Here is a 14,390-nt window from a genome sequence, read left to right as displayed (position 1 = left end):
GAGCCTAGATCACACCACTGCCCTCCACCCTGGATGACAGAGTGAGACTCAGTCTCAAAAAAAAAGAAAGATTTGATGGAGATTTTATGCAACACTTGATAAAGTGTATCAGCTGGATGTGGTGGCTCATACCTATAGTCCCACCTACTTGGGAGTCCGAGACAGGAGCTTTGCTGGAACCCAGGAGTTTGAGGTTACAGTGAGCTGTGATCTGGCTAGTGTGCGCCAGCCTGGGTGACAGAGAGAGACTCTATCTCTTAAAAACATGGTGTCAGTTCCCACTCTTGCATACAACTTGATTGTCTTAACTTCCTTAACTCCTTTTTTTTCAAATCCAGTTATAGAGGATTAGAGTCTGTTTTTTTAGCTTTTAGTATTTTCAGCAACTGTAACTTGGACATTTTTAATCAATAACCTGAGATTTTTCTCCCCTATTCCGCCTCACATTTTAAAGTGAAACTAGAGAAAAATGGAGGAACATATTATATTTAATTTCCACTTTTCCCACAGTGTCCTCCATATGCCTTCAACTTTGTTTTGTGAAAAATAGTGCAGGAAGTAAACTTGGCAGTTAGTCAGTGTTTAGCTTTATCATTTACATGAACTAACATCTATTCTAAGATGTACATTAAAAATATTAACCTCTCTGAAATTGGAATGGGTTTACAGCTTAATTTCCCCCTCTTAGTGGTATATAAAATAATACATTTTAAAATTCATGACATCTTGAATTGATTATAAGTTGAATGTTTAAAATAATAGATTGCTTTATTTTTCTGTTATGATGTTTATTAGTATTATTGGGCTATAGTTTAATTTGGAACCAGTTTTACTCGTTTCACAGCTAGTCTAAAGACATTTCATTAGCTATAAACGTGATGGCCTGGTTGCCCAGGCTGGAGTGCAGTGGCGGGATCATAGCTCACTGCAGCCTCCACGTCCTGGGCTCAAGTGATCCTCCTGCTTTGGCCTCCCAAGAAGCTGGGACCACAGGCATGTGTGGCTAATTGTTGTATTTTTTTGTAAAGACAGGGTCTTACTGTATTGCTCAGACTGGTTTGGAACTTCTGGGCTCAAGTGATCCTCCCACTTGGCCTCCGTAAGTGCTATGATTACAGGTGTGAGCCATTATGCCTGGTGTAATAACTCTTAGTTTTTTGTTTGTTTTGTGAGATAGAGTCTTGCTCTATTGCCCAGCCTGGACTGCAGTGGTGTAATCTTGGCTCACTGCAAACTCTGCCTCCTAGATTCAAGCAATTCTCCTGTCTCAGCTTCCTGAGTAGATAAGACTACAGGCATGTGTCATCATGCCCAGCCAATTTTTGTATTTTTAGTAGAGACAGGTTTCACCATGTTGGCCAGGCTGGTCTCGAACTTCTGACCTCAGGTGATCCGACCACCTCAGTCTCTCAAAGTGCTGGCATTATAGGCGTGAGCCCGGCCAAGAATTTTTAGGTAAGTGCTTTTTGCGAGGGGACTTCATTAAGACTTTTTCTTCCATATTCTAGTGGAATCCTTTATAATTCACAGGAATCACATTTTCAGATGTCTTATTTCAATTATTATTGGCTTATTTTAAATACATAACTGTGAAAATGTTTTGGTCTATTATTGACTTATTACTTAAATCTCACAACAAATTTTGAGATTAAATTTTGTCTCTCACAAAGTGATTTTCTGTAAGGATTATGGTTGTCTAAAACCAAATTAAAAAGCTACAACTTAAAATGTTTGATAGTTAAAGCTACTTGTCAATGATAGGGTTAGTCTTCTTTGGTAGAAATGGTTTTTGGTATTGTCTTGTTTAAAATAAGAGGAGGTGCTAAGTTTTCTGCCTCAGAAGACAGCAAGGAGGTCGGCTTCCTTGGCCAGACTCTTGAACCTTTTGACTCTAGTCTGTGATCCATTTGTACTCACAAGTTGAGTTTTACCCCTTCACGACTTGGAGCCAGTATAAGGGGTAGAAATGCATCCATCTTTTATAGTATAGTTGTTCTGGGGGTCACAGTAAAGTGGTGTTTCAGATTTTTCAAACTTGCCTCCTATTGCAGCTGGCTTTTGGGAAAGGTAGATATTTGTATGTCAGTTTATGACATACAGCCTTTAACGGAATTAATTTATAAGGCTGAATGAATCTGCTTGCCTTTCTCTCTCTGTTTCTCTCTCTCTCTCTCTCTCTTTCTTTCTTTCTATAAATGTCAATCCTCCCTCTCTATGGATCTGATTTTTAGAAATTTGTCTTTAACTATACTTCAGGGCGTCCTCATTTGTTTGGGTTTCATTAGGAAACTGGACGTGAGCATCATCTTTTTCCTGTTTCTGTTTTCTCTGTCTGTTCATCAGCAGTTATAGCTTCCTCTTTCATTCAGTACTGACATTTTGCTGAGAAAGGCTGTACAGTGGACTGCTCAGGTGCACCAAGGAGCAGAGCTAAGGCGCTCTGCAGCTTGTTCCTTCCCTCACCAAATCTTTCATGCTAGCTGTGCAGCTAAGGTTTGCAGGGGCAGTAGGCAACAATGTGAGGGATCCCCGAACTCCAGGCTCTTGTTGGGTTCCTCTTCTGCCAATAGCAGTTGCAGAAATGACAGGCCTGAAGGCTGTCTCACTGCCACCAAGGTGCCTCTGAGTGTTTTGGAGTGGATCGGTGCCCATTTTTTGCCAGGAAAAAGTAGCTGTGCTTTTGCAAAAGAGAAAAGCCGTTGTTTTAAGATAATACATTTTAGAAAAAACTTGCTTTTTTATACAGATCCGTAATTTTATAGTGACCAAAATTTTTTATGTTCTTGCAGTTTGAGATGTACTGTGTACCAGGCAATGTTTTTCAAATACTTGTTTCCTTTTGTCAGGGTGCAGCCTTTGTAGAATTTGATGTACACCTTTCAAAGGACTTTGTGCCCGTGGTATATCATGATCTTACCTGTTGTTTGACTATGAAAAAGGTACGTTGAAATTTCTTTATTTTATTTTTTCTTTGTAATAGACACCTAAGAAGAAATTTCCTCATTTCAAACTCTTAATGTTTCTAATTACTTATTAAATAGAATTGGTTAATTCATTTTCTTGGTGAATTACTGCCAGTGTTCCCTGCCATGCTCTTACAACGCTGAGAGAGTGATGATATGGAAATACTGCCTTCCTAGAGTAGGGTCTGTTGCGGAATACACTTTATTGTGTTACAGAAAAAGGACATTGCAGGTGCTTTCTGTAGCAGCCTGTCTGTGCTACTATATTGAGGGAAGAGAAGAAAATAAAGACGTAGTGTTTATTTTCTAGGATTCCAGCTGTTTCTGCTTCAGGCTTCTTCTACAGTTAATAAGGCCAGTAAGCCACAGTAAAAAATTCAAAAGGTGGTTTGGAGTTAGACACTGGAGGGCCTCAGTGAAGAGGGTTTAGACTCAAGAGCTAGGGAGGTAAGAAATACTTTTTAGCTGGCCAGGCGCGGTAGCTCACACCTATAATCACAGCACTTAGGGAGGCTGAGGCAGGTAGATCATCTGAGGTCAGGAGTTTGAGAACAGCCTGACCAACATGGAGAAACCTCATCTCTACTAAAAATACAAAAATTAGCCAGGCATGGGTGGCACGTGCCTATAATCCCAGCTACTCGGGAGGCTGAGGCAGGAGAATTGCTTGAACCCAGGAGGCTGAGGTTGCAGTGAGCTGAGATTGTACCATTACACTCCAGCTTGGACAACAAGAGTGAAACACTGTCTCACAGAAAAAAAAAAACAAAAAACCACAACTTTCCAGCTGAAAAGGGAAATGTTCAAGACTAATGTTTTGGTAGCTGAGATAATAGGAACTTCAGAGGACAGAGACTGCAGGCAGGGGCAGCAGCAATGTGGTCTACAGGTAAGGTAAGCCTGAATTGGAGTAAGGGACTGGAAGAACGGAAAAGAGAGCTTAAGGAAGCAGAGTCCAGAGGAGATTTAAAATTTTATATAGTTTTTAAAAAACAGTAATTGTTTTTGTACAAACATAATTGAGATAACAATATTGTCCCTAAACAATATATTGTCCCTGACTGATATTTAAGTGATTTCTCGGGGAAGGATTTCATTTCTAGAAGGGTTTATTCCACATTTTCTCTAAAACCATGTTGGGTATTAATTTCCAACTGAGTTGATTTAAAGTTAGGCCAGTGTGCTAACATCACTGTACCAGATACTGCCTGTTATATTAAAGAATGTGACAAGGAACCTGGCACCACCTGCTAGTGGATTTTAATCAGAGTTCCTAGGGATTGGATTATTATGATGTATAGGAAAGCACCCTTTGTTTCTGTGAATTAGGAGAGGGAAGGAAGAAAGGAAAGGAAGGAGGGAAGGGAGGGACGGAGGGAGATGCATCTAGTCAGATTACGTAAGTAGAATGACCACCCCCACTTGGAACAGGTCGTTTTTGCCATGGAAGAACATTAATGAAAAGATAAATGAGAAAGAGTGAAGTGGTAAATGATCTTATTAGCCAAGATCGAGATTAATTGATCTAGCTGCAGTTTGTTTATTTATGAATTTATTTATTTTTGAGTCCGAGTCTTGCTGTGTCACCTAGAGTGGAGTGCAGTGGTGCGATCTCGGCTCACTGCCACCTCCACCTCCTGGGTTCAAGTGATTCTCCTGCCTCAGCCTCTTAAGTAGCTGGGACTGCAGGTGCACACTACCATGCCCAGCTCATTTTTGTTTCTTTTTTTTTTTGGTTTTGTTTGTTTGTTTGTTTTTGTTTTTGTTTTGAGACAGAGTCTAGCTCTGTTGCCTAGGCTGGAGTGCAGTGGCATGATCTTGGCTCACTGCAACCTCCACCTCCTGGGTTCAAGCGATTCTCCTGCCTCAGCCTCCCTAGTAGCTGGGATTACAGGTGCCCACTACCTCGCCTGGCCAATTTTTGTATTTTTTAGTAGATACTGGGCTTGACCATGTTGGCCAGGCCGGTCTTGAACTCTTGACCTCAGGTGACCTGTCTACCTCAGTCTCCCAAAGTGCTGGGATTACAGGCATGAGCCACTGTGCCTGACCGAGCTACAATTTATGTCTAAAAATCAGTGAGAGTTCAGGTATTATTAATTACCCATTTTCACTAGGCTATATCTTGATCTGAAGTTGAACCTGAGTGAAATGATTGGGAAACGAAAGCAATGAATTTTTATATTGAATTTTATTTTATTTTTTTTGAGAAGGAGTTTCGCTGTTGTTACCCAGACTGGAGTGCAATGGTGCGATCTCGGCTCACCGCAACCTCCGCCTTCTGGATTCAAGCAATTCTCCTGCCTCAGCCTCCCGAGTAGCTGGGACTACAGGCGCGCACCACCATGCCCAGCTAATTTTTGTATTTTTAGTAGAGACGGGGTTTCACTTTTTTGACCAAGATGGTCTCGATCTCTTGACCTCATGATCCACCCACCTCGGCCTCCCAAAGTGCTGGGATTATAGGCGTGAGCCACTGCGCCCGGCCATATTGAATTTTAATTTCTAAGCTGGTATTTTTCTTACTAAAAACAATTCATGTTCATTAGAAAAATATATAAGTATTTCAGAAGATTATAAAATGAAAACTTGTTCCTGTTTTTCTTTGTTCTCACTCCCTTACTCTTAATAGTTTCTTGTACATTCCAGAAAAACTTTATGCATGTACAGGTTCATGCCAATGTACGTGAATGAATATATATGTGATGGATTTTAGTATATTTGTTGCACAGATGATTTATTGGTCATACCTTAAGTCATTTACCATAGAAGTGCCTTCAACAGAGTGACATTTGATCATTTGATAGACATTAAAATCTAATACAACAGGTTTGCTTGTGGGGGAAACATGATTATCAGCATGCTTGTTAAGTATTAGGGTTTATAGCTAATAGGACAGTTTTTCATGACACTTGATGTGTCTGCTGTTTTTCATAAAATGTTAGTTTAAAAGGCTTCGAAAAAATTAGGAATGGCCAGGTGTGGTGGGTCACCCCTGTAATCCCAGCACTTTGGGAGGCCTAGGCAGGTGAATCACAAGGTTGTGTTTGAGACCCTCTTGGCCAACATGGTGAAACCCTGTGTGGTGGTGCATGCCGGTAGTCCCAGGCTGAGGCAGGAGAATCACTTGAACCTAGGAGGTGGAGATTGCTGCGAGCTGAGATTGCACCACTGCACTCCAGTCTGGTAACAGAGCGAGACTCTGTCTCAAAAAATAAAAGGTTAGGAAGTGACAGAAATAAATTTTATATAGTACTTTCATATATTGATTTCCTAGTCATGTAGCATGGGTGACTGTCAAACAAAATGTATAGACAGCATAACAAGAATTGGGGAAATGACTGACTTCTGGTTTGTCCTCAGTTGTCTTCAGTGCTACACTTTCTCCCTGCTGCTGTTTTCTTGCAGGTATTCTACACTTGCAATAAAAACAAAAGCCAGAATATGAGGGCTAGGAGGTGGTATTAGGTTAGAAGAGCTCTCCTGCATGGGCTCAGTGTGGCTACTAACAGTTATTCTCATTGTTGAATAAATAGAGATGCTAGACCGGTCTAGTGTAAGCATTCAGTAATAATTTAGAGCTCACTTTTAACTTTATTCTTTCTTTATTTTTTATTTTTTTAGAAATTTGATGCTGATCCAGTTGAATTATTTGAAATTCCAGTAAAAGAATTAACATTTGACCAACTCCAGTTGTTAAAGGTAGTAATAGTAGCATGAAATGTAAATTATCCTTTAGCTTTTGGACTATTGTACTTGCTAGTATATGGTAATGTTCTCTTTGCACATGGGGATGACTGTTATATTTAATGTGTACAGTGTGTGCTTTGGCGTTCTGTTCTGTTTGGGAGAATGGGTCTGTGTTGGTCCAGCTGTCTTCTCCAACCATTTCGATGGACCCCATTGGTTTTTGTATTTATGAAGGAATGAACTAGATCACAAATTTTTGTAGGCCATAGGGGCTAGCTAGCCCTTCTCACTCATAATCTTAGGTTGCTTCTGTTCTGCAATAGCCCTTCTTCATGTAACAGTCATTATTTTGCAATAGGTATTTTATGCAATAGTTGGTAAATATATGTTAATTTCTAATAATCTTTGAATATTTTGCATCATGTAATTTTACATGGTTCCTCTTCCTATCCCCATTAGGTACCTAAATAAATGCATGATTAACTATAAACAGTTATCTAATAGAGAAGTTTTATACTCCCTAATTGAGTCTTTGATCATGATCTAACATATGTATATGCACACATAAAGTATATACAGTGGCTTGTGCTTATTCTATATAGGCTTTTTTTTAATCTTGCTAGTTTTTCAAGTTATAGTTCTGTTAACCATCTCTTCATAAGCTAAGGCTTCTTTCCTGATTTCATTCTGTTTGTGTGTTTCCTAGCTCACTCATGTGACGGCACTGAAATCTAAGGATCGGAAAGGTATGCACCAATATGGAAACACTGTTTTCCTTTTGTAGTTAGCATGAATAGGACTTTAAAAATCCATTTAAGCACATACTTGGTCATTTTAATGAATATAAAACTGGGCCTTCTAAATGTAATTTGATAGTTCTGAAATTAATTTGCATTAGTTTTCTACTGAATATGTATCATGTGTGTAGTAACCATTGTATTGCTTTTTTTAAGCATGATGATCAAATTATTAATACCTATCAGTCTTTCCAAACATTCTTAACCATTACAAAGTAGAAAGTAAATCAACTATAGAATCCAGCTTCAGGGTCAATTTGAACCAGCTCTGTCATTTGCCTGCTATGACCGTAGGTTAGCTTTCCTCAAAGCTTGTCCTGCCTAGCACATCCCTTTATAATTTCACTTTGCTTTCTAATTCCATAGAAATTAATAGCTGTGCCATTCATATGAGGCTTATTGTATTCATTTTTAAGTCCTTTATTTTCATATATGTCCCTTCTTTTCAACTAGAATGTAAGCTCCTCACAGGTAGGAAAATATTTTTATACTCCCAGAGACTGGTGGTGCTATACATATAGTAGGTGTATTATAGATATAGATGTTTATAGTAATTGTGATAACCATACAGGTTTTTTTGTTTGTTTGTCTGTTTTTTGAGATGGAGTCTGATACCCAGGCTGGAGTGCAGTGGTACGGTCTCAGCTCACTGCAACCCCTGCCTCCCAGGTTCAAGCAATTCTCCTGCCTCAGCCTTTCGAATAGCTGGGACTACAGGTGCACATCGCCACACCTGGCTAATTTTTTGTATTTTAGTAGAAGCGGGGTTTCATCATGTTGCTCAGGCTGGTCTCAAACACCTGAGCTCTGGCAATCTGCTTGCCTCAGCCTCCTAAACTGCTGGGATTACTGGTGTGAGCCACCACGCCCGGCAACCATGCAGTTTTAGTATCTTTATAAAGATTGTGAAATGCTTAAGAACAAAGATTATCCCCACCCAGAACATAAATGTAACTGTGTAGACTTACAGGTTTTCATGACTCTTAGTAATAAAATGAATTTTACCTTTAGTTTATTCCACTAGAAAATTTTACATGATTTAATCTTTAAATTTGTAATACAGGTTTTGTGTGTGTTTTTAAGAAAAACTTGATATTTTAATTTTTTCCACTTTTGGAAAATAATTTTTAGTCTGTATTAATTGATAATGTTAACAGAAGCACAATAGTAGCTATATATTCTCTTAATTTGTAATTTCTGACCTGATTTTAGTATTTCAAATAGAAGCCTTAGCAAAACCACACAGCTTAATTCTGTGGAGAAATAACAAAAATCACTGCTCGTGACTACTTTTTAAAGAGTAGTACTTTAGTACAAATTTTATAAGAAAAAATAATCACTCTTGGGTCTGCAGACTCGTGTCTATTAATCGTAAATTGGTTTTCATGAAGGTTGCTTATTTAGAAAATGGATTTTTAATAGTTAATAAATACAAGAGCCTTTTAAAATCCTGTGTATGTGAGATGGGCATGGTGGCTCACTCCTGTAATCCCAGCACTTTTGGAGGCTGAGTTGGGAGAATTGCTTGAGGCCAGGAGTTCAAGATCAGCCTGAGCAATGTAGACCCCATTTCTATAAAAGATTTTAAAAAATGAGCTGGATGTGGTAGTGCATGCCTGTGGACACAGCTACTCAGGAGTCTGAGACTGGAGGATTGCTTGAGCCCACTTGAGTCTGAGGCTGCACTGAGTGAGGATTATGCCACTGTGTTCCAGCCTGGATGACAGAGTGAGACCCTATCTCTAAAAAAAAAAAAAAAAAAAAAAAAAAAAATAAGTAAAAGGATCTCAGAGTTACTTAGTGCTCTCAAACTTGCGCGCGCGTGCTTGCGCGCGCTCTCTCTCTCTCTCTCTCCCCCCCTCCCCCTCTCTCCCCCGCCCCCCCCCCACCCCCCGCCTCTTTTTGGTGCTCAGGATTTAGGAAAGCTCTTAGTGACAGAGTGGTATTTTATTTACTAAGATTTTCTATTTTGAAATTTCAGAATCTGTGGTCCAGGAGGAAAATTCCTTTTCAGAAAATCAGCCATTTCCTTCTCTTAAGATGGTAAGTTATTGAGGAAAACCAAGGCAAGGCTTTCCTTCATTTTCTTATGTATCAATAATTTATTTTTATTTCTTAAAAGGGTCCTACAAAAGCTGTGTTAAAGACAATGTTAATATAAATTTATCATCATTGGTGCTTGTAGAGAAGAGCCTTTTATTTTCTTTGAGACAGTCTCACTTTGTCACCCAGGCTGAGTGTAGTAGCATGTTCAGGGCTCACTGCAGCCTCAACTTCCTTGGCTGAAGCAATCCTCCCACCTCACTCAGTCTCTCAAGGAGCTGGGACTGCAGGTGTGCACCATTAGACCTAGCTAATTTTTAAAGTTTTTGTAGAGATGGGTCTCACCTTGTTGCTCAGGCTGGTCTTGAACCTCTGGACTTGTGCTGTCCCTCAGCCTCAGCCTTCCTAAGAGTTGCAAATACAGGCATGAGCCAACACACCCAGCCAACAAGATGCATTCTTGTGTGGTATACTTGTGCTATTTATTTTTCTTTCCCCAAGAGTAACTTCTACTCAAATGAATAAAAATTCCCGTCAGTATTGTTAATTTGGTACAAGTAGCAAGCAAATCCATGTATTTGTTTATAAATGGAAAGGAGAGGGCACAGGTATCGAGGTCAGAGAAAGGTAATGGTGGGAGAGGCCGTGTTACATATTTTTAAACTGTTCTTAGTTTGGGGAGAGAGGTGAGTTTCTTCAAAGAAAATAAGTGGCCTCTTACTTAAAATGAGATTGAAATTTCAGAAATGTACTCTGAGAAAGTAGATCTTTTTTTTTTTTTTTTTTTAAGACAGGGTTTCACCATGTTGGTCAGGCTGGTCTTGAACTCCCGACCTCAGGTGATCCACCCTCCTTGGCCTCCAAAGTGCTTGGATTACAGGGGTGAGGAGAAGGTAGATCTTCACACGAAAACTAACATGCAGATTTAAAAACTAGACAGAGTTTGACACAGTTTAATACAGGAATACCCTTGACAGCATTAGGAGAGCCCACACATATGCAAAAAGACGCTGGCTCTGCTTTTGTTCCACCGACTTCAGTTTTAAATTCTGGTCTTTCTCATTGTCTTTTTCGGTTCATGTCAGGTATAGTAGATTTCTTTCTTTCTTTTTGAAACGGGGTCTGTTGCCCAGGCTGGAATGCGGTGATGCGATCTCAGCTCAACTGAAACTCCCGCCTCCCAGGTTCAAGCAATTCTCCTACCTCAGCTTCCTGAGTAGTTGGGATTACAGGTGCACACCACCGCGCCTGGCTAATTTTTGTATTTTTAGTAGAAACAGAGTTTTGCCATGTTGACCAGGCTAGAGGTTTCTTAAGCAAAAATAGGTAATTTTTGTTTACCATAATATAGAAATGCTTATTTGGGGAATGAAGCTTATTAACTTGATGGGTTTTATCTAGTATATTAGCTACTTGCTAAAATGTGTGTGTATAAATATATATATGATTTAGAAAGGAAAGAAGTGACAATATTTAATCGATAATGAAGACTTTGTTAAAATATTTAGGCATATATTTCTGAGGGGTTCATAAAACAATCTAAATCATTAAAATCTCAGTGATCAATGGTAAATTAAGTAATGATTATTCACTGCAAAAAGAATGCAGAAAGAGAGCCCTTGCAATGAACATTATCCTGGTGCATTTAAAACATCATTTTTGGCCGTGCATGATGGCTCATGCCTGTAATCCCAGCACTTTGGGAGGCCAGGGTAGGAAGATGGTTTAAGCCCAGGAGGTTGAGGCTGCAGTGAGCTGTGATTGTGCCACTGCACTCTAGCCTGGGCACTAAAGAGAGATCCTGTTTCAGAAATAAATAAACAAAATATAGTTTATATAATTTTTAAGATCTTTAATGAAGCCCATCTGAGTAAGATCGTTTCTTCTAATTCAGTTTTCTAAAATCGTTTGTTTCTTAGCAATCACATGATTCCCAGAAAAAAACTTTTAAATTGTAATACAGGTTTGACAACCTTTTAGTCAAATAAGTTGAAACTGACAAACTCATTCACTCGCTTTGCCATCGTCATTCAATCGCAAATTTTAATGCCAAAATAATAGAAAATGTCTCCTTATACAGACACTTTCCAGCAAATTTGCTGTTTAGCAATCTCAACATTAATACATTGCCCTAATCTTTCTCATTTTGCATTAGTCCAGCAAAAACATGGCAGATGTGTTAAATAGGTCTTTAGATACCGGATAAAATAAGTCCCACACAAAATTGAATACAAACTGTTTTAGGTGCTGTACTTTATATGCAGCTGGTTAGAGTAGACCCAGAGCTAGATGCCAGATCACCAGACTCCCAGGCTATGTTCTTACCACTATATTATTCTGTTTGTATGCATTTATTTGCTGTTAAAAAATTAAATGCCATATATATGATACATGCTGTTTGAGATCTAAAATTTCAAAGTTTCTAAAATAATCTGTTGGGCATGGTGACTCACACCTGTAATCTCAGCAATTCAGGAGACCAAGGCAGGCAGATCACCTGAGGTCAGGAATTTGAGACTGGCCTGGCCAACATGGTAAAACCCCATCTCTACTAAAATACAAAAAATTAGCCGGGCATAGTGGCAGGCATCTGTAATCCCAGCTACTCTGGAGGCTGAGGCAGGAGAATCGCTTGAACCCTGGAGGTGGAGGTTGCAGTGAACCAGGATTGCACCACTGCATTTCAGCCTGGGTAACAGACTGAGACTACACCTCAAAAATAATAATAATAATAAAACATAATCTCTGCCAAATTCATTTGGCCCTCAGCATATTTATGTGTATTCATGTTTGTTTTAAGACTGAACAAGACCGTTCTTTGGAGGTTACTAACCAAGTTTCATATTTTCAATGTCATTTTCTAGTTACAGCTGTCAAAATAACCTGTTGGCAAAGTGTTGGGATAATTTAGTTTAGATGCATTGATAGCATTTGTCATGTATATGAATTATAACCTTTTTGATTTATGAGCTGCAGCATAATCTGTTCATTTGGGGGTACATCTTTTCAGGGTGTTATGGTATTTGTTTAGTATCATCACCTTCAAAACAATCTAAAAATCATGGTTTTTCATACATTTTAGGCAAATAGATTGACATCGCCAAATGTAATGTAGAATACATGACAAATGTCTTGAATTTTTGATATTGTCTATCGTGTTAGAGTTCACTTTGGTTGTTCACTAGTAATGGTGAAAAGGATTTGAGGTTAAGGACCATCTTGATGTTGGTCAGTTATCACAGATGGTGCCTGAGACTCTGCTTTTGCTGCTGAATTTCTTTTGACCTTATTTAATGTAATCATCTACCAGGTTGTCCTTTGAGTATGACAAAATATGTTTGTACATTATACACAAAACATTTTATTGCTACTAATGATACATTCTTAATGTTTTTAGTAATAATTCTATTTTTCTTGTTTTCTTATTCTGCTATCCATCTCTCCAAAAACAAAATTCACCACCAACAAACCAAACTCTAGGTTTTAGAGTCTTTGCCGGAAGACGTAGGGTTTAACATTGAAATCAAATGGATCTGCCAACAAAGGGTAAGTAATTGTTTGCAGCACATTCTATACTCTCTCTGTCCTTTCTACAAATTCTTTCATTCCTATCTTTGCATTTTAATGGAATAAGCTAAACTGAAATCTCATTGTGGCTTCTTCCATCAAGCACAATGCTTATTGGACCTTTTAAATAAAACCTATCTTACACTCATGCTGGTTTGTGAGTACTTCAAATTAATGATCAATATTGTAGAAATTTCCATTTACATGTTTCTTGCGTGCACAATATGATGGTTTTGGGAAGATACTTATAAAGTGGACAGTCCCATCTCTTGGATTTAATTTTTACTTATGTCCCATCTAATATGTTTTAAATAATTTTCTAAGCAGTTTTCTATTGGTAACAGTAGCTAGCAATAATTCTCAGAAAAATAATTTCTGCAGTTGTGTTTTAAATCACTTCCAAATTTAGTCATTTCTTTGTTCAACAAATATTTTTTGAAAGCTACTATGGGCCAGGCATTTTCCAAGTGCTGGGGACAAGTAGTGCACAAAAGAGAATAAAGCTTTTACTTGCTGAGACTTGTATTTCAGTTGTGGAAAACAATTGGGTAACTATTGAATATATCAGAGAGAATATGTGCAAATTGATGAGATGCATGGGGTGTTGGAAGTAGTTAATTCAGATGTCATGATTGGACATTGAATTGGTTTTGGTCAGAATAATCTATAATTGCCCTCAAATCATGCTGTTTGTGACAAGCTGGCCCTCATTAATGTAGTGAATGCTCAACCAAGGTTTCCCTAATATGTGCTTTTTAGTTTTCTGAGCTAGAATTATTTCAATGACTAGTACTTAAACCATTTAACATTTGAATGTCAATAGAGCTGGCTTGGTGTCTTGGCTATATTGATTGAATTATTTTAATTAATTTTTGGTTGCTTGATATGCCCAAGACCCAAAGAATGAGACTTTTAAACTGGTAATTAACAATTAGTAGGGGCATTTTGTTAATGTGTTAGCAGATGAAATGTCCTATCATTTATGGAAATAAAGTCATAGTGGATCGCAAAGTTCTAGAGTTTTAGCTTTTAACTTTATTATAGAGTTTTAGCTTTCATTATAACTTTAATGCAAAAGTCTATTGATGTTATAGTTAATAGTAACTTGCTTTTTGTATGAGCGTCTATAACTGAATTATGATCTGTGTCATCACTGAATAGCTGTGTGATCATGGGCAGATCACTTAATCTTTTCAGGTTTCATCATCTATAAATTAATAGTTGGACTGGATGCTGTCAGGACTTTTTTCTATCACAGCTTGCAAGAATCAAAACAGAGTTTCTAGCACTGTGATTTTACGGTGTGCAGTGACTTTATTTTGCTTTCTCT

At 38.3% G+C, this 14,390-nt stretch overlaps 1 protein-coding gene across 3 annotated transcripts in view; it reads left to right on the top strand.

The window, feature by feature from the left end:
- Positions 1-14,390, top strand: part of GPCPD1 (glycerophosphocholine phosphodiesterase 1) — a 66,029-nt gene that overhangs the window by 35,853 nt on the left and 15,786 nt on the right. For all 3 annotated transcript variants that reach the window (XR_008481198.2, XM_035298326.3, XM_008995720.5), the window contains 5 exons: positions 2,847-2,939; positions 6,588-6,665; positions 7,360-7,399; positions 9,432-9,493; positions 12,974-13,039. Coding sequence is in view for 2 of the 3 variants with exons in the window: in XM_035298326.3 (XP_035154217.1) it covers positions 2,847-2,939; positions 6,588-6,665; positions 7,360-7,399; positions 9,432-9,493; positions 12,974-13,039 (339 nt within the window). In the remaining variant the exon portion in view is untranslated. The remainder of the gene's footprint in view (positions 1-2,846; positions 2,940-6,587; positions 6,666-7,359; positions 7,400-9,431; positions 9,494-12,973; positions 13,040-14,390) is intronic.

The sequence above is a fragment of the Callithrix jacchus genome, chromosome 5, assembly GCF_049354715.1.
Source record: "Callithrix jacchus isolate 240 chromosome 5, calJac240_pri, whole genome shotgun sequence".
Taxonomy (NCBI): domain Eukaryota; kingdom Metazoa; phylum Chordata; class Mammalia; order Primates; family Cebidae; genus Callithrix; species Callithrix jacchus.
This window is presented reverse-complemented; position numbering and strand designations above follow the sequence as displayed.